We start from the raw sequence: 20,312 nt of genomic DNA on the forward strand, positions 1-20,312 counted from the left end.
TTTACATATCTTCTTCACCGATATCATGCCGCACCACAGGCCTGGGAGTGCAATTCCATCGACACGCGGTGTTCTTTTTTTAACCCGGTGGAGAATTGCGCAGTACCAGGATTCGAACCCCGGTCCTCTTGGACGCGAGGCGGGTGCTCTACCTCTGGATCATCTCTGCATCCAGAGGAATACATTTATCTATGCAAATAAATGAAGGTGGGATGCGTTTAATTTCGTCGCGATAAGGATTAACAAAGCCAGAACTTCTTATCCTAAGCTACTGACACTTTAGCCGGAGTCCGGCCAGGATATAGAACACTCAATGTTGTGTTCTTGCCATCTTCAACCATATAGTGCGTTTCACGTAACTTTGCCAAAGAATTTAAAAACTTGCGGAGAGTGAGGCCAAAGATATAATATTTCTCATCGCCTGCTGCCCCTCAGTGTACTTTTCCATCCCTCTAAATTAGTACATTAGCGAAGGTTAATAATGCAAATATTTATGTTCAAATTACAGTCCCATGCGTTCCTTTTAATTGCTGCGAGACTATGAAACAACCCATACAGTTTTTTCTAGGAACGAGCATCCTACGTTTTATTTTTGTAAAGCATTTACACAACGACCTCGAATAATGAAAAAAAAACCGTGCGCTGTTAAGCTTGTGCACTGCCGTATTGAAGCGTTGTCAAGCGCGACCTGAGTGAACGACGCGTGGTCGCTCACCTTCTCGAAGTGAGAGACCGTCTTCGCGCTCGGCATAGTCTTGAAAGCGCGTCTGCACATCCTTCCGGAACATGGAAAGCACGCGACACTATTTGGGAAGTGGTAAGGAGGTCACAGAAGCCTAATTGAGAAGGAGCATTTATTCAGTCATCCCACATGGAAAGTATGAAGACCAGACAAAGTGGTGAAGCCACCTACATCAGGGTAGACGCCGGTTTCTTTATATTTATTATATAAACGCGTCGAAAGTAGCGGCGACTGCTCACTAGAGCACTGCTGGGAATGCTGGAATATAGTAGCACCTAACTCTGTTTACTCATGCAGTCAATTGCCACGAGCACAGAATGATGTCGTCTATCTTTGATCGGCTATAACGCACAAACCCTGCAATATGTTGACTTTATATTGCATGACATATCCTCTCCTGATATCTTCATGTGACATATGATCGGCATCGCCACAACTACCGCCTATGCAGTGGCTCTGCAAGGGGTAGCAAGAGGGTTAAAATAAAAGAATTATGAAAAAAAGTTTGTAATTTCACACTTGTAATTCAGGAATCCTTATTACACCGCCGGCATCGCTACAAACACTGGCAATTTTGTTCGAATGTCTCCGTTCTTGCGCCTCCCCAAACCACCCTTCCTGGTCTCTCATCTCACAACCTCAGATCCAACCGGAGGCGCGAATACGAATCGTGCATACGCTTGCCTTGATCCATGTATTCACCCAATTAGTCAACGCCATATTATTCATTCGGCGGCAGATAGGTTATAGTGGCTTTATTGTGTTAGTCATTTAAATAATTATCTATCGCTGATCGCTCGCATTACCATGAAGGTAATCGCAGGAATTTTTTACTGTCTGAAGGCGCAGCAGCATTCATTAGGCCATTGTGCTGCCCAAAGGAAGCCTTAAATTTATCTTCTGGCATAAGGTTGTGTACGGTTCATCAATTGTCTTGCGGTGAAGTGAAATGTGACGTTTCAAAGGCGCAACTGTCATTGCCAACGTCATTCTACAGCGCCCATGGCTCTGTCTTTGTTACGACAGCATTGGGTTTTAGAAGTACCTATATTATCTACTTGTCCTAATATTACTGAGTGAACCATAAATAATAACAGTGTGTAAACCATAAATCGTAGCGAGGCATCTACTGCCACTACATTCAAAGTACTACAGGAGAATGTAAGATAGACTCATATTTGTTCTTTTTTTTTTTAGAATACTACCTTTTCGCAAATCGCGACGCTGATCCAATGCAATATGACATATGCTCTGATGAGATTGATGATTACTCTGGTGGCGACGTGACCCTCATGCGAGGACCAGGAATATGCCCAAACGTTCCTCCAAAGCCATAATATGGAACTGCAAGAGATACGTCCTTAAACCCTCCGACGATTCCTGATATTTTATAATATGTTAGGACGTTGTCCACGTTAATAATTGCACCGCTACTGTAACTATTTCGGAAGCTTACTCACAATTTAAAGATCATGCACTTTCTTTGTACGATGGCCTTCACGGAGTGCCCTCTTAAGCAATAAAAAGCTCAGCTTACGCTGTGTTTCTTTTCATGAGCTCAATCTAAGTATATGTCACCGTTACTACTTTAAGAATGGTAATGAATTCATGTTGCATTTTTGCCTGGTTTGAACTTACAGCAGAAATACAGTATCAGCAAAAGTAAAGCAGAAAGTTGGACAAGTTGGATAACGTTCATGATGTAAAAATAGCGGACAAGGAACACAAGGAACGAATAGGAAATGACCTGCGTGTCGGAAATAAACCTCAGTTGCAAGTTAGCCCATGTCTGCGTCGTTTCCTATCCGTTCCTTGTGTTCCTTGTGCGCTATTTTTACATCATGACAGCAAAAGTGTCCATTGGAGCAAAATCGTGGTTTGAGCTAGTTGGTACATCTTCAAAACTTCACCAGCGCTGCGACGAGGAACAAAGACAGAGAAGGATGGACAAGGACGAGCGCTTGTCCTTGTCCTTCCTTCTCTGTCTTTGTTCCTCGTCGCAGCGCTGGTGAAGTTTTGTAGTGTCCATTACACCACCAAAGCTGTGTGCCAATCCGAATATGCAAGATAAATTGCTAATCCATCTTTTCCCGAGAGTATGTGGTGCCACCGCGAAGGAACCAAGGAGCACCAGCAACACCAGGAAGCACCAACACTAACACCAAGGAAACATCAGTAAAAAGGAACCAGTAATATAGATTGCGGGGTTACGGTTGACAGGAGAGTACGCACCGGAAATCGCCTCGGAAGGCCACGCCGTTAGAGATCGCAAGGGAAGCATGGGTTATGCTTATACGCCAGAAGAACATACCTGGGAAGGAGGGATTGCAGAATGAAATAGAAGAACACGGGGGAGGACATGAATAAGGGTAAATAATCTGCATGCCAATGGGTGTTCGGGGCAGGCGTCGCTTGAGCTTCATTTCCTGTGGTTGTGTTGCAAGCTAATCGACCACGTCATGATCTACATCCCCCTGAGTATGGTCACTGCGGGGAAAAAGGCCTCTGTCTTTTCTATCCATTTAACCGTGTGCAAAGATGCAAATTGGTTGCATGCGAACTGCCGCCTATCGGCTTAACTGCCCCGGCGCTCAAGCATTTCCAGCCGAGGAGATCGCAGAGACAAGCACATCGTACCGCGAAACGAAAGCTTCTAGTGCTTCAAACGTTAAAATACCTTTGCATAAACAGGGCTCCACTATTTCTTGTAACTAGCAAAAACACAGAGCGGATTTGAATAATTTATTTAATTTATTACGAAGACTTCGCCTGCAGTCGTCTTAGTCCCGACGGCCTAAGACAACGCCTTCTTAGTTCGACAAAGACATGAACGTGAATGAAGCGGTGGTTCTGCAGATTATCTTCGCGCAGTCGTGTCTCATCAGCGGCAAAGTAGTGTCTACGGCAGCTCCGGAGGAGATGCGAAATGTTTTATACTTCTGCGCAGATCATTCCACCTTCTTTATTTTGTAACAATGGGTACCCTCAAGTTTAGTTGTTGATCAACATTGGCTACTTTTGCACCTTGCAACTGTGCGCAACAAATATATTGACAGAGAATCGACAATTCAGCATAGAACAGTGTTCATGGATTTATTAATTTCACTTTTCCAATTGTAAACGTACTAATACGCCCGTTAGCCTGTCATAATCCCATGCTATATTCAAACTGCCACTCCAGGAGCAGGGTCTGTAGCTTATTGTTTATTTTGTGCCTCTAATGGCCTTAAGTGGTTCTCTTTTTTTTCTTTTAAGCAAGAACTGCCGGAAACATTAACTGGCAGCAAATGGTCTACGTTTTTATTTTCCGAGCATATGATGATTGCTAAATGCTCTTGTTTTGCTTCCATGAGGATGCACATTTCAAACATTTAAAATGTTAACGTTCGTGGTTACTACGCTTTTCGTATTTTTTCTGCCTAACAAAAGATAATAGCTTTTGTATTTGACCACGTCTCGGTTTCACTTTGAAGGAGCCTTTCTTCCACACATATGCCGTCGACCCATGTACCGTCCTCGCCGTCGACAGGAGAAAACATTTCCACATTTAAGCACGCTTGTCTGTAGCATTCGGAAAAGCGAGGCACCGCTTCTGCACAGCCGGGTCTATAAGCGCGTCGGAAACGTCTTTTATGCAGAAGTTCAAAGCTGTCTGAGTGTATTAGTATCAGCGAAGCGTCTCTGAGAATTCCCATCCAGTAGAATTGGAGGAAACGTAGGACTCGCTCTTCTGCTGCGGGCAGTTGAGACCCACCATGTACTCTCCGCAAAACGTGGTTCCTAGCCTAGCGCGTCAAACAGCCAGTTGACCGTTGTTTTCGGCGGGTGAAATTGATGCTAGAACTCTTTGGCGCATTAGACAGGTGCAGTGGGTTATTATACTTTTGCTACTGTCCGTAGCGATAGCTCAAGCTACTGCTGCTGCTGGCGCCGCCATGGAAGTCTTTAGTTCAATTTGGTGGCTGTCATCATTCACGTGTTTGGCCCAAGTGCGCCTCTTAATCAAACAACAGGTGACACCCCGGGTGCGGCGTTTAACTATTATGCGGGTACACGTTACAGTTGGGTAACGCACTCAGTGGTTGCCTCTTATAGCAAAATCACTCTGTCAGACACCAACAATCTTCACCGTTGAAATATGACTTACACAACGGACGTCATCGGTAATTAGTCTACGCACCACTGTCGAGAATACGAATAGCTTCGAATGTCACTTGTTTCTTCTCTCGGACTGCGATCACAAAACAAAACAGTAACCTCCCCTATTACCATGCTGCACACAATAAAAAGCTGTCAGCATGTCCCTGCAGCTGCCTGCAAGGCGTTAGCCACGAGGATGATGATGAAAAAGCGCTGCTAGGGAGGACCCTCTGTTTTCCAGCAGCATAATCCAACAACTGTCTTTTTTGCATAGTCGTACTGTGATCGGTGATGAATCTTAGCACATGTGTCCCAAACACACCCTGCGTCGAAAATCACTTCTCTACACCTAGTGCGAAGGCAGTTTCCATCATTTCTAACGCAAACACTGTGCACTCAACAGCCTCACCACTGTGGTCCGTTCAAAGTTCCATTTCTTTATTGCACACAAGAGCTATCACCTTCCGGAATGTAAATGGTGCGGTCTCACCAAGGTATCTATCGGCGGTCGTTACTAGCCGCAGCAGAAGCAATGCAATATAAGTGCGCAAAGCATTCAAATACTACGTACATCCGCACAGGCTGCCCTCCAGTGCTTCGATTCAGCGTGTGATGAGAAGGGATCAGTTGTGCCGCTGGGCAGTACGGAGTTCTCATCGGCAAAGCATCCCCGAAGCGTTGCAGGCAACGGCTGTTTTTAACTGAAACATACATTAGAACATACTGAAAAATGTTCGTTTCTGTCGCAGCATACATCCTTGAAAAGAGACAAAACGGAAAATGATATTGTGTGCAGCCTCAAGGAAACGGTACCCACAGTTTCCGCATCAAGCATAGCGCGGGAACAGAGGAACGAGGTACACATGCAAAATTCAACACTACGAACAAATTCAACAAGTACTGCATATGATCATAAGACTTTATTTGACTGCTCAAGAAAATAAAAAAAATAAATTAGCGATTTCCTGGAAGTGTTTTGGAGAAAACGTTTTTTCTTCGGGGTCATTAAGGACAACGGTTATTTTATAGCATTATCGTAATGATAATAAATAATGCGCAAAATTGTGAAAAAATGAATTTGGTCAACAAAAAAAAACATTGATCACACCACTGCGGCACTTCGAAGCCGTTCGTCCCGTCATGGGTCCTGTCGCCTGAAGGTTAAACCGCCTTGTTAGGGGCAGCCTAAATGGTTTGTTGCAGCGGCGGCTTCCGCCTGAGCGACTGCTTTAAGCAGCCGTGACACGCTGCTGCTTTGCCATTTCAGCGGAATCGCCTCGAACGAAGAGTGCGCGGGAAACGGTGGGCGTCTCCAATTCTGCTCTGTGTTTGGCTTTAGTGCGCTATACCACAAAAGCGGCTTTTCATTTTTACATAGTAATCGACGCTTTAATCGCATTTTTAACGCACACGCTACTTTTCGCAGCTTCTCTGCATCACTTAACTATTTTCAACTATAAGATACTTGGTGTTCTACAATAGTCATTGCACTCCGAACTCACATTTTGTCGTAATATCCAGCTTACGTTTGTTTTTATATGGTTGGTCCGGTTTCTGACTAGCATGTTTTTCAGTGCTTTTAAGCCGATTATTCTTATCTTGTTCCATCTGGTAAAAACAATGTTCGTTCCTCTCACAGTCCCAAGGGTAAATATGACTGTTGTAACAGTTCTATTTCGCACTGTTTTCTCTCTCCGTTTCACTGCGTCGATATATTTTTTTGTAACTTTTATTGCTTCAGTCTTCTACTGAGCAGTCTATTAAAAACTTCTTCTGAGCAGTCTTGACCTATACTTGTCCAGCTTTCTTTCAGTGTGCTACAGATCTGTAGCACGATGTGTTATCGTGTGCCATAAAAGTGCACAATTACTGGCCTATTACAGCGGTTTTTTTTCTTGGTAGTAAGGATGAATTTATCTACCATGTGCGCTTTTGAACCCAAGGTTTCATTAAATGTATTCTCAGTAACGGCCTTGTTCAGGTCGGAATTTAGTTCACCCTTGGCTCTAGTAACCCCTAGATTACTGGACCGGCTTCTGTTCTCATACTCTACAAACTTTTCAGCTTGATGACGAATGACAGAATCTAGACTTCGTCCTCGCTTGCTCATTTCGCCAATAACGCCAAGTGCGTCGGTCATTTTTCCTCATTTTGCTTTCAGCTCAGTTATTTTAGCTCTTAGTGTATGTATTTTCACATCTGAAGAAGGCTTGTTATCAGGATTTAATTGCTACATTTCAACAGGGCTTCGTTCCAAGATTTTCCTCAACATCTCCTGAAAGCGAGAGTGACAAAACCATAGATGAACCAAAATAGTCGGGTAACTTAAAGGGCACAGCCCGACTAACAAACAGCCGTTATGGTTTCAAAAAGTTACAGCATATGTGAAATAGGAAACCAGCCACAACAGTATTGTCCACTTAGATATGTCGCCAGGCCAAATGCCGAGCACACTGAAGCGCTGGGTTTATTTTTTTTTTTGTGAACACGATCAGTTGATAAACGTGGGTAATAAGCTATGGATAATTATCTGTAGGTAATTACCCAGTGGTACACAACCCACGCCGACGGTCCGCTTGTAAAGATGTAATACGGAAAATCTCACGTCTCCGAAGGTCACTAATGAAAATTTCACTAACGTTTCAGGATCTAAATTATGATATGCATTAAAACTTGAAAACTATGTCGATAAGCGACGGATGCGTCTAAAATTGCTTTAGCTTTCCATGAGGAGCAGGCCAAGTATGGCTCACGCTAGCGAAATATTGTATCTTCATGTGTGAACAAGCTGCACAATTTTCTTCATTTCTACATCGAAATAGCTATCAGATGGTGAGCAGAACATTAAGCGTTTATTTCTGAGAAGCTACGAAACATTCAACCGCTCCAGCTCATCTCAGAATCTAGGGTCACAAAAACTAAGGCCACCATTGTTTATCACGCGCTTATCCTCCGAACACAGAATTATAATATCGCTAGCAGCTTAAATAGGAACCCTGCAATACAAAGATCTCTACCAAATCATTGCAGAGAACCCCGCCCAGTGCTAGCGGTGAACAGGTATTTCGTTGTTCCCTCTTTCGTTCCAGATGGCGTCCGTAATTCGCCTACACCACTGGTTTCATCATTAGCATCCTTGCTATTTCGGCTTGTTTAAAGCTCTGTGTAATTTATTCTTGACGAACCTCGGAACCTTTAAATGACACGGACTGATACGTAGCAGACAACACGTTCACTACAAGTACCTCAAAAGACACGGCCTTGTCTTTCAAGCGATACAGGTTTAGATATGAATAAACTCGCCCGAACAACCACTCTCATCACTCAAAATTATTCAGATATTTTAACTCTTTGTAATTCATAACGGTTATGACGCGACCTTCCTGGTTGCTCAGGTCTACATCTGGATTTTGCCGGAGAATAACTTTGCTTTGATTGCCAGCTGTTCGGCTACCTGCATTCAATGGAACCTGTTTATTCCTCTTCAAATTATGTTTCCTTATTTTGTGTACCCTATGGGTCTTAATAATCTTTAGATCTATATTATCTATCTTGTTTAATCTTTTATACTATGGCGCTTCTTAAGCCAGGTGGGCGTACTCCTTAGTAAAGGACTCCTGTGTCTTCCACTGATGCCTGGGCCCGTCGTATGGTCTGACGATGGTCTTTCAGACTACTGCTGGTCCGGACCCGGCCTGCCTGAGAAAACTTGGTAGTATGCGGTCTACCTAACGTGCCTCCTAATTCTACTGCGCATTCTATTATGCAATTTGGGAGATTGATATTGTCGCGTAGTGGTGCCTGCAGTCCGCCGAGCAGGAAAATAGCAAAAATGGCTTCTGAACGAAACTCATTATTTGGGCCCGCCGCGGTGGCTCAGTGGTTATGCCACTCGGCTGCTGTCCCGAAAGATACGGGTTCAATCCCGGCCGCGGCGCCTGAATTTCGATGGAGGCGAAATTCTAGAGGTCTCTGTACTGAGCGATGTCAGTGCACGTTAAAGAACCCCAGGTGGTCGAAATTTGCGGAGCCGTTCCATACGGCATTCCTAATAGCCTTAGTCGCTTTGGGACGTTAAACTCTAATAAATAAAAAATAACCTTTTATTTGTGCTGATGTGCCCGCAAAGAACAGAATCACTCGGCGGCGATGTAGCAACCAGCGTGCTCGCCGGTCGTTGGACAGAACGCCAACCGCTGTCGACCGTGCTGAATTTAAAGCTTTTTAGGAAACTTTCGAGACAAAGCGTACAATTTTACTAGAACATTTTGGAACAACGCAGAATCGGATCCGCCTGGACACGATCAACAGAGATAAAACTGGTCGCGTCTTGCATGACAAAGAAAGCGATCAAGCGACGCGCAGGCTACTTTCAGGAAAGAACAAACAAACGCTACAAAGATTCGCGGCAGTATTCTTCTCCTCAACATTACATGGTCAGTGCTCTCTTTTACTGGAGATTAAGTGTTGTCCAGTGAGATCGTTACTTTCTCTACTAATTTGCCTCTTGAAACTAGTTTCCTCCATTCCGCTTTTAAATCTAGGGTAATTCGACACATGACCACCTCAAGATCTCATCTCACTTTTCCGAGCGGCTCCATATCCTAAAGAATAGCTGTTACGTCAAAGTATGAAGTTTTTCCTATGTTTAGTCTGGTCGATCGGGGTCGTCCAACTCCACAGCCTGTTCATTATCTCGGCTGCCTCAATTATCTCGCGAATGAGCTGATCGGTGCGCTTTTCTATCACATCGCACTGTGCGTACTCAGCCGAGCCGGATTTGATGGGCAATCCCTTACATGAATTCTAATATGCCGAACAAGCACGCAGGCATATTGAGATTCATGTAAGGGATTGCCAGTCAGTCATTTCGGTAACTTGCTAGCACAGATAAGTTTTCTTCCACGAAAGTTTTCATATGAAACAGGCCTGCAACGTTCACTATGCCACTGTGCTGTGCACACAGGACTTTGAGTTATCCTAGTGGCATTTACACTTCTTATGGAACCTCAATTTTTTTTTCCAGTGGTGCAAGAATACACACGATAGGCACTGTTGCTATTGGCGGCATCATGCCACAGTTTTCCTATGGGGCGAACGAGCATTAAGAGATTTTATATTTTCCGCCTCCCCCAAAGTAGCATATGAGCACGTGAACCATAAATCGAACCAAGGCATTCACAGAGATTCCATCCAAAGAATTATCGCAAATTTCATAGCTGGGAAATTATGGTTGTCTCACTGTTTTTCCTTTTTCAGAATACTACCTGCTCACAAACCCAGACTCGGATGTCGTGCAATAGAAAAATGCTTCGATGTTATTGATGCCTACTCCGGAGGTGACGTAATTTATATGCGCGACCCACAAAAATGCCCAAACGTTCCTCCTATGCCCTAATGAGGCACGAAAGAGATATTACTAGAAAATCGTCTTTACATTCAGATGTTCTGCAACAATGCTTGAGTACCAACCGCGAGAAAAGCATACTGCGGATCTCGCCGCGAATTCCGACATTCTGTTTCACGTGTTTTGTAAGCTTTTTTCACGAAGAAATGGACGTGAACTTTCTTTTCACCTTGGCCTTCATGGAGTGCGATAATAACCAATAAAATTTCTTTGGGCACTACATATGTGGTCACGAATAAAATTTAGGCGATTCCGACCGTAATTAAGGTAGCAAGACTAATGTATATAGTATGTGGACTTTCATCCTGGGTTTGAACCGAAAATGAACTGATATGTCAGCAAAACCATTCATCATAGCATTAAAACAGTGTTCCAGTCCGATAAGGTAGGTTAAATTGGCGATCAGTCTTCGGTGTGTGAATGTGTCGCCCCCAGGCGGGAACCAGAAGGACACGCATTGTGCTGCAGCCTGGCAGTGGGCACTAATGCGGGCTGGGTGACTGTTGGCAGGGCAGGAAAGTCTGGTGCAATGAAAGGCCCCGCCATTAGAGCTCACCAATGAAGCAACATGCTGCGTAAGGACGAGTTTACAACAGCAGCCGGAAGAAAGAAAGAAAAAACAGATACATCCCAGTGAAGGGTAGGCTGTTGACGGTTGAACATTAAGTGTACGGCGTGGTTAATGCGACTAAGTGGTAGTGCGAATAAGAGCAGTATTAGAGCTCTAAGATGCAAAAAGGCATCAGCGAAACGAGAGAAGCTTTGGTTCAAGAAAAACGCTTCCAGCAAACTTCCGTAAACCTTCCTGATTCGCCGAGAAACTGTTATCTCAATACTTAATATTGCAGCGCTACTGCGCTGTGAATGTTCAACGCGAGTTCTAGCGAAGCTACATAAGTTCTTTAAGGATTAAAATTGTATGCCTACTTCTTGACAACTCCTTCAAGCTAAATTCTTTCCAAGAAAAGCACAAGGAGTACCTGACACATGCCCCAAATTAAGCCGCCGGAATTGTTCTGCGCTAACAACTAATTTTGGTGCTCTTTATTTGCGCAGACAGTGCGCGAATGGAATGCTCTAGAGCCATTTATTATTGCGTATCTAACATTCGGAATATTGGTAGCGCTTGCCAAGAAGGCAGTTCTTTCTTTTCTGCATTGTTGATTGCACACTAGAATTTGTAATCCGTAAATATGTCCATGTTTTGGTTGCGGCTCCAACATAAAAGTGATGTATAGAATAGTGCAAATTATTGACCTCTCCGAGCCCACACAAGTAATAGCCACCTTGGGGTTGACAGTCCATCGAAAAAAAAAAATAAATAATGTAAAGAATTATGCAACACGATGCCGGTCATTTCCGTTCACGAAATGTCCAACCTTCAAACTATCATGCACTATGAAATTGCTTCCAAGAGAAGATTTTCTCAGGTGTGCAGCTGCTGCCTGCACTATTTTATCGTTTACAGAATGTTGCCAACTCTAACTCCGCAACCACATGAGAATTACTGCGGAATTGAACAATTAAACTTATGGAAAATGTCCGCAGGAAGCCGTCGGGAGACTCACACGGAAGCATATATATTGGTTTTAAAGCCCTGACGACCGCGCAACTGAAGCTAGAAGACAAAGCTCCCGGCTTACGATGCTATGTTCAGTGGTTAGGTTGCACGTTGTTTATTTGCACAAGTTGCGTAATACAAGGAACACATCCTCTTTTGCAGAGGGCGTGCAGTGCACTCTACCTTTCCAGGTGTGCAGCATTTTTAGAAAAAACGAGCGAAATATGGGACAAGCTCGTAGTACAAAGATATGCGTTCCCAGAATTCCATTACTTAGGGCCATATTTTAGGACGCTGCTTGCCTCATTGAAGATGCCTTAAGAGCGGGTCGCCTTCTTTCTGTTAACCCTTAAATAAGCCTTACTAAGAACTACTTAAAAAGGCTTTCCGTCGCGCGTGCTGTACTTGGCGTAGGCACAACCCTGTGTTTATGCTCCTTCACATTGCTGCTTGAATTGAATGCATACTTCAATTCACAATTACTCGTTCTGCGATAGCACACTAGGTGATTGACGGCGACTGTGGCGACGCCTAACCTAAACTCGCAGACCGCACGTTCTTTGCTGCTGCTGGTGCACTATGAAGTAGGAGAAGCTAACAGACTAGCTATGTTTTTCTTCTTGGCGATCTAGAGCACCGAAAGAATGCGCGTAAAACAAAAAGCCAGTAAACAGAGATGCACGTTCTTCAAAACAGATACAAAGTACTTCGTTTTTATCCTATTTACATAAATGTATTTGTATTATTAGGCGCGTCTTCCCCAAACACGTAGAAGCAGCTCCTTGTCGCTCTGAGTGCCTCGTTATTCATGGCGAGGCTAAGGGCGGTTCGAAAATTAGATGGCTCCCTTCACCGCTTCCTTATGTTAAGGCAGCATGGAGGCCTCCCCATATGAGATAAGGAAGCCGTGTAATCTAAAGAGCGTTCTGAACTTTGGCCTTAAATCTTCTATTGCTGGAAGTAAGGCGACATTACCTGAACAGAGTGCTGCTCCTTCTCACGTCTTGCGTCATACATAGAGCCTGAAGTAACGCTTATTGGTTTGCACGATACTGCCGCCAGTACTGTTCGCAAGCCTTCAACAGGAGTGCGCACTGATATAAAAACATGAGCGCAATAAACAGAAATAAAAGAATCACATGAAATCTCCCAAAACAATAAAAGAAAATGTCAAAAATAGCAGCCAATGAGACGTTTCTTGGTCCCATGAAGTTCTACACAGGGCTGGTATAATATAACAATTCTCCATACTAATTCATGTCAGTTTTCAATTTACCACTCTTTGCCTTTGGATAACGTCACGCCACGCTCCCCACGCCCCGTGTAAGTTGTTCGTTACTGGCGGAAGCATAGGGCGTGCCGTCGCTTCGGCCAATATTGAAGGGTATAAGTTCGAAAATGGAATGGACTCTGGAAGGAAACTTTTATTATACTGATTCAGCATTCTAGCAATGTGCAAGGACAGCAGAACAAATTACAGAGGAAGGAAAACAAGCATAAATATTCTGAACGGAAAAGATAAACGCGCCATAGATAACTGTGCGCAGAAAGAAGCACCGTATTTGTTGCGTGATGGCAAGCCGGTGACTGAGACGAGATGACAGACGGTTACAGGATGATTTAATTGCCGACGGCATGGCATGAGCGCTCCTGCCTGCGACACTGCCCAGTTCGTCATGTTCTGGTCAGTAACGATATGCTAAAATACAGTAAGCATGCTCAATCGCTTAAGAAGCGAATCAGACATACGGGAAACAATAGCGGGCAGGCAAAAGAAGCACAGAAGGCTTTGCGTACAATGAAACAAAAGCAACCTGGCAGCAACCTGACTACCTGACAGCAACCTGACTACCTGGCAGCGTTGCAAGACGCTGTCGCGTTCCACTCTCAGAGGCGAAACTTAACGTCTTAACCACACATTGACAAAAGCAGCACGGCGCTAAAGGCTTTCGCCTCACCGCACTTTAGGTCAACAAAGCGCCCCCCTGAATTTTTTCTTTGAGGACACCTGAACCTTGCCCTAATGGAACAGAGGAAGTTGCGAATGAAAGAAGAAAGAGAGAGGTGCCGTAGTGGAGGTCTGCGGAATAATTTCGACCACCAGGAAACCAACAGCAGTTGGTGATTAAGCAAAGCTGTGATTTCAGGGGAGAGTTTCTGATTGTAATTGACTCCTTTTTATTGGTTGCAAGATCATGATAAAACGATCAGAATGCTTTGTCAAGTGCTGAAAAAGTGTGCTGTAATTTTGCAAATCTTGAAGAATTAAAGGAGGAAACAATTTAGAAACTCCACTAAAATCTGCCTCTATTTGCGCGTTCCCGAGGGCACCGTCAATGTAGCATCACTGGATTATTTGGGCATTCGCGGCACTTAGTTCAACAGGAAAGTCGTCGAATGCGTTGCAAGGTCCTTGCGCGCAAGTTTGTTTTAATTTTGTTTACTTTTTCTATGCTATTTTGTGTTTTTTACTTTTTGTGTTTTTCTTTTCTGTTTTTTTTAATTCACGGCACTTTGTTCAACAGGAAAGTCGACTAATGCGTTGCAAGCTCCTTGCGCGCAAGTTTGTTTTGATTTGTTTACTTTTTCTATGCTATTTTGTGTTTTTTTACTTTTTGTGTTTTTCTTTTGTTTTTTTTTAATTTCGTTTTTTTTTCATTTTATCGTTATTTTGTTGTTTTTTTGCTAATTTCCCCTTAGGAAAGCAAGGAAGACGGGAGCGAACGAATACGCCGTATTCACTAGACGCGCCTCTGTTCATTTTGAACCATCGAGCTGGCATGCCGGAGTGGTTAGCGTACTCGTCTCGCACTCCGCAGACCCTGGTTTGATTCCCCAAATCGATCGATTTCCTACTTAATGTTTATTTTGCTTGGAGCATCACTATACTATCCCTTTAACTGGTTGTATGGTTACTAGCCAAAGTGCAATTGGCCCCGTTTGAAATTCACACACTGTAACGCCACGACTATTTGACCAATTGAAAAGCGTGACATTTCTGTCAACAACTCTTGCTTACAACGATCAGGCATTGAAGGATTCCGCCTTAATATCTGGTGTTCCCGAGCCAAATTTTTCAGGCGGAATCCTTTATTCCCTCCCGGTTGTAAGCAGGAGTTGTCGGCAGAAATATCACGCTTCTCAATTGGTCGAAATGGCCGTGATGTCACAGTGCGCGAATTTCAAACTAGGCCAATTGTATTCTGGCTAATAAACATGCAGCCAATTAAAGGGATGGTATAGTGCTGCTCGATGTAAAATAAATAAATAATTAAATAAAAAAATTACCTAAGACACTTTGGAAATTTTAAAGTGTGCTTGGCGAACTCCTTGTGGTCAATCCACCCCCGCTTCCCCGAACCGCTTGGCGCGTGGCGGGCTTCCCGCATGTGCGGTTTTTATTGTCTTTGGTGACTGCGGTCTCTATATTGATTGCAGTGTTATAGAGCGAGCTCTTTGGCGCCCGTTTCGCGGCGTCGCTATCGCTCCGTTCGGCTTTCATTATTGTGTTCTTTGGCGTTAGCGTTGACGTTTTACACTCCGATCATTTTTAAGGAAAGGAAGCGCTCACAACTGGCTCCCTGGGTCAGTGAGCGCCTGAATCGAGCTTTTGTGTTGTTGTTGCGGCTGCAAGAGCCGCTGCCTAGCAACCGCCGCGGTGGACACCCGAACTGCACCGTACAGGAAGGGAGGCAGGGGAGTGAAAGAAGAAAGACAAAGAGGGGCCGTAGTGAAGAAAATGAAAATTCTATTTGAGGAAAGGAAATTACGCAGTAACTGTCTCGCATCACTCGGTGGACACCCGTCATCCGAAGGGGGAGTGAAAGAAGGAACAGAAAGAGGGCCCGTAGTGAAGAAAATGAATTTGAGGAAAGGAAATTACGTTGGAGGTTGCGCCGCTTAGACGAGAGGAGGCGAAAGTTGGCACGATTCCAGCGCAAGGACGCACACCGCGAGCATGAACCATTAAGGCTTTCGCCTTAAAAACTCGTTGTATGCAACATAAGGTACGTGACACAATATGTCGAATGCAAAAGCAAAGTTATCTATGAAGCCCCCTTCCCGTGCGGTGCCACTGATGTCGGGCAGTCCGGTCGTTGCATTAGCGATATTTTAAGAGAGCATGAAAATGACTTGACGAACAGCAAAGCTGTTGCTATGCCTAAACACGTGACTACATGTGGTTGCATTCTTCATTTCGGGCAGTGCAAAGTGATGTGCACGTATAGCAGCCAGATTGAAGGGGAGATCTATGAAGCCTTTATCATCCAACGCAGAGGAAGTGAATGCTTCAGCGAACCTTCTTTTCAATTATCAATGAAAGCAGCAGCTTTCTTAGATACTAGCAAATGATATGTTGTTTTTTTTTCTTGTGCTTGCTTTCTGTATTTAACGCTTCTCGTACGAAATAGACCCATTTGTAAGTCAGCCCTGCGTCTGTGTAGTACCCCGTTTTCGAGCTGTTTCGTTCCAGTACCAAGCGTTACGGTGCACACCAATTTGGCTTGCCCACCAGCTCCTTAAGTTATGACTAGAAGCGTCACCGCTCCCGCTGAATTTGCCGGCGGAACGTTGGCGCAGCTGTACGTGTTCCCACTCTAAGCATTACGTCACACATCATCTTCGGCCGCTGAAGTTTCTTCCCCTATTGTTTAAGAACACTGCAGTACAAGGAACCGCGGCGTCGCACCTCGCGGGGCATGTCCACTTGCGTCAGCGGTCGCAGCAAATTGCACACTGGAGAGGCTGGAACCGGTGTCGACCATCGTGTCAACCAAATACAAGTAGTGATTAAACAGTAGCAGTCGAAGTCAGGGTACAGTTTGTTAATGTACTGTTTCCTTTTTAGTTGGCGGCAAGATCACGTCTGAGCGTAAAAGTGGTTAGTGAATTGCTGCAAAACTGAGCAGATATTCCCAAAAATTTATATTATTAAAGAAGAAAACAATCTACAAAGAACAATCATGTCCAGTATAGCGCACTCCATAGGAGAGCCTTAATACAGTAAAGAGCAGATAAATAGTTGTAAAATGAAGAGCTATTCGGAGTAAAAGGTTGAGCTAATTTACGCTGCGATACGGCAAACTGTAGGCCATTGTAATTGTAATTTTTCCATCTATGATGAAAAGCACAGCTCTAGTGGCTACCACTCAGTAGTGGGGTGTGAAAGGCTGCGGAAATCGAAGAGTGGTCTAAGGAAGCGGGATTAAAACTGCCCTGAATTGATGTGTTCCCTCCGACGACTGTTGTAATCCCGCTCACTGCTATAAGTACCGTAAACGTTTCTTGCACCCTAGCATTGCAATGAAAAAGTTCGGATGGTTTGAGACAAGTTGGCTGTCCTAGGTTTGAGTTCAGCCTGTTCTCACAATTAGGTTACTGTTCTTCTGGTTTGGATCAACGTTCTCTTTGAGCTTGGAATGAAGTCCACACGAGTTTGCTCATCAGAAAGCATGTCATGCTTAATATGTTTGCAGTTCAGTCGGTTTTCGCCGTAACCTATCACGGCACTTCTAACGTAGCGTAAGGAGCTCGTCTCGCAGAGAAGCCGGTGTTGGCTTTGTTGGCGTAGTAACACGAGAACCTCCAAGTAAAGGATCTTGTGGAGACACGGGGATTCGAACCCAGGTCTTTCAGACTGCGAGGCGAACACACGTAGAACAGGCTACGAAGGCTTTTTTTTCCTTTATTTTCGAGATTGACATGAAAACAATAAGACCACTTCAGCTACACTTGAGCTGATACGGGTGAAGTTAAAATTTCTTAAGTTTCACTAGATCATCTAGTAGTGTTACCCACTGGGGTGGGTCACGCTGCGCCTGGTAACATTCCCGCAGATAAACAGCACTTTCAACAAAGTTCTCACGTGTACTACGAGTGTTCATATCCGCATGCCTTACTTGCATTCGCGTTTTCCACAAGCTGTGGAGGCCAAGAAGCATTTTTTTTAACAGGCTACGAAGGCTCGCTTGTTCGCACTGAATGAAAGTAGACCTAATGAATGCTTGTGGTGTTTGACTTCGTGAAGTGTGTTTGAGTGCTGATGCATGCATGAATAATTGTGATATTGTAAATTTATGAAACAAGATTCGATAGCAATCGCTTTCTACTCTGTAAGAAATTTCAACAGACTGCCACGAGGTTTCACAAAGCAGCGGCATCTATGTTACAGTGATGAAAGTAAATGCCAATAGCTTGCGCTGCGGTACGACAGCTGGTCCTATGATCTTGTTTGAGTTTGAGAGATTGAGTTATGGAGTTCGTCGCCTCCTCGCTGCAGCCATGGAGGAAAAAAAACTGAGGAGGGAGCGTCCAGCGACAACCTTGAAGCCTAGTCTTAACAAGTAAAGATATAGTAAAAAAAAGAGAGTGTGTCCCCCCCGACCCCGGTGATCACACCACGTGATAGCGTGCGGTAAAATCTAGCCCCGCTGCGCGCGCGCATGCGCGGATGAGCGCGGTAGACTGACTGTAGATCAACCTCCTTGCTGTAGACGCCCGCACCGCGGGTCGCAGATACACGCGCACTAAAACATACCAGAATCAAAACATAAAGGACTGCCTCGGAGAGCGAAAAACTGAGGGAGAAAACGGCTTCGTAAACACTCGGCTTGCGAACGCTGGCCGCGTGACGTCACGCTCCCTCCTCAGTTTTTTTTTCCACCATGGCTGCAGCCGTCGCCGACTCCGCCGCCTGACCCACAGGTGCGCCGCGCGCTACTGCGCCTGTGCGTCACCTCCTCTCCATGGCCGCCGCTGCCGTCTGACCGGCTGCTGCTAAACGACGCAGAAGAGCGGAGAAATTGAGTTCTTCCAATCCAGAGGCAGTCGCCTGGGAGCTGGTCGCCAAACAACGGAGGAAAGATCGAGCCAAGGCGAAACGTGTAACTGAAATGCCGGAACAATGCGAGGAACGCCTCGCGAAAAGACGTCGCCAAGAAGCCGAACGACGCACTATGGCCGCCGCTGTGGCCACTGGTAGTCAACTAAGTGAGGAGGAGGAGCAGCAGGAGGAGGAAAACATGGAAGCTTCAAAGACTCACCGCTACACTGAACACGTGTCAAGACAGTGACAGCGCGAGTGCGTCCAGAGTGTTTACGTCGGTCTTTGTGAATAACCAATACCTCCTATTAGAATAACCCGTTTGGCCATGTTTGTGATGCGTATGAGAAACTATGGCACTTTTTGCTACGTATATCCAGGCTTCACCTTAGCTAAGCCACAGCCAATTTTTTTCCCTAAAGGTGCGGTTGAGGTGGGCAGCGAGATGTCGAGATCTCAGAGCTACTGCGTCCTTCCCTTTCCTCAAAACCGTTCCTTTCCTCAAAACAGATGCTTTCGCATTCCACCACGTAAGCAGACTTAAGTCACCTGATAATTTTTTTGCAATTCGCCTACATCGAAACGCAGCGGTCGGGTTCTAACCCGAGTTCTCCGGCTCAGTAGTTGAGCGCCGAAACCACTGATATACCGCTCGGAGGGCTTTCAGTACTGCTTTTAAGAACAAGATTTTTAAGCATGAAATGCTTGTAGCTCCCGTTGTCGGCAGTGTGCTGACGTCACGCCGAGACCGAAAGCCAACATCCGGGCACTGAATTCCACTCATCCGGGCATTGAAACGAGAACATCCGGGCACCGTACGAGATTTAACGAGATTTAACGACACTCTGTAAGCCCTCCTACAGGACCGGCATACAAGCGCCGGTAGCTTCGCGCCGAACGGGTGGTGGCGTTCCTCCCTTCCTTTACGGTGCGGTTCGGGTGTCCACCGGGATGACAGAGAATTACTGCACCATTTCTTCTCCTCAAAAAGCCTTGGGTTCAAAGGGTAAGGCATCGCGCCGAACGGGTGGTGGCGCTCCTCCCTTCCTGTACGGTGCGGTTCGGGTCTCCACCAAGATGACAGAGAATTACTGCGTATTTTCCTTTCCTCAAAAAGCGTCGCGTTCAAAGGGCAAGGCATCGCGCCGAACGCGTGGTGGCGTTCCGTGGACTGCCTGGCAGCGCTACGAGGTCTGTTAGAAAAGTATCCGACCTTTTGCCGAAGAAGAAAAACTCGCACTACTGGAGCGTTGCAAACCTAATCACCTTCAAAGTAGTCTCCTTGGGACTCCACATACTTATCCCAGTGGTGCTGCCATTGTTGGAAGTATTCCGAAAAGGCCCCTTTCGGAATGGAGTTTAGCTCAGCTATCGTTGCAGCCATAATGTCCTCTCTTGTCTGAAATCGCGCTCCTTGCAATGGCCTCTTGATTTTGGGAAACAGCCAGACGTCACAGGAGGCCATATCAGGAGAGTAAGGAGTCTGTTGAACTACATCAGTCTGGTTTTTCTCGAAAAAAGTGTGAATTTAGTGCGAGGAATGTGCAGGAGCATTGTCGTGATGGATGCGCCAATTTCCTGTTGACCTCAACTTCGGCCTCTTGCGCCGCACAGCACCACGCAGGCGACGGAGGACATC

At 45.2% G+C, this 20,312-nt stretch overlaps 1 protein-coding gene across 1 annotated transcript in view; it reads left to right on the top strand.

Annotated features, from left to right (window-relative positions):
- LOC149333476 (uncharacterized) overlaps positions 1–10,185 on the top strand; it is a 40,885-nt gene extending 30,700 nt beyond the window's left edge. The window contains exon 5 of the mRNA XM_089557732.1: positions 10,142–10,185. Coding sequence (XP_089413858.1) covers positions 10,142–10,185 — 44 coding nt within the window. The remainder of the gene's footprint in view (positions 1–10,141) is intronic.
- The last annotated feature ends 10,127 nt before the right edge of the window (positions 10,186–20,312 follow it).

This window comes from Amblyomma mixtum, chromosome 8 (genome assembly GCF_055824585.1).
Source record: "Amblyomma mixtum isolate Tamu chromosome 8, ASM5582458v1, whole genome shotgun sequence".
NCBI lineage: Eukaryota > Metazoa > Arthropoda > Arachnida > Ixodida > Ixodidae > Amblyomma > Amblyomma mixtum.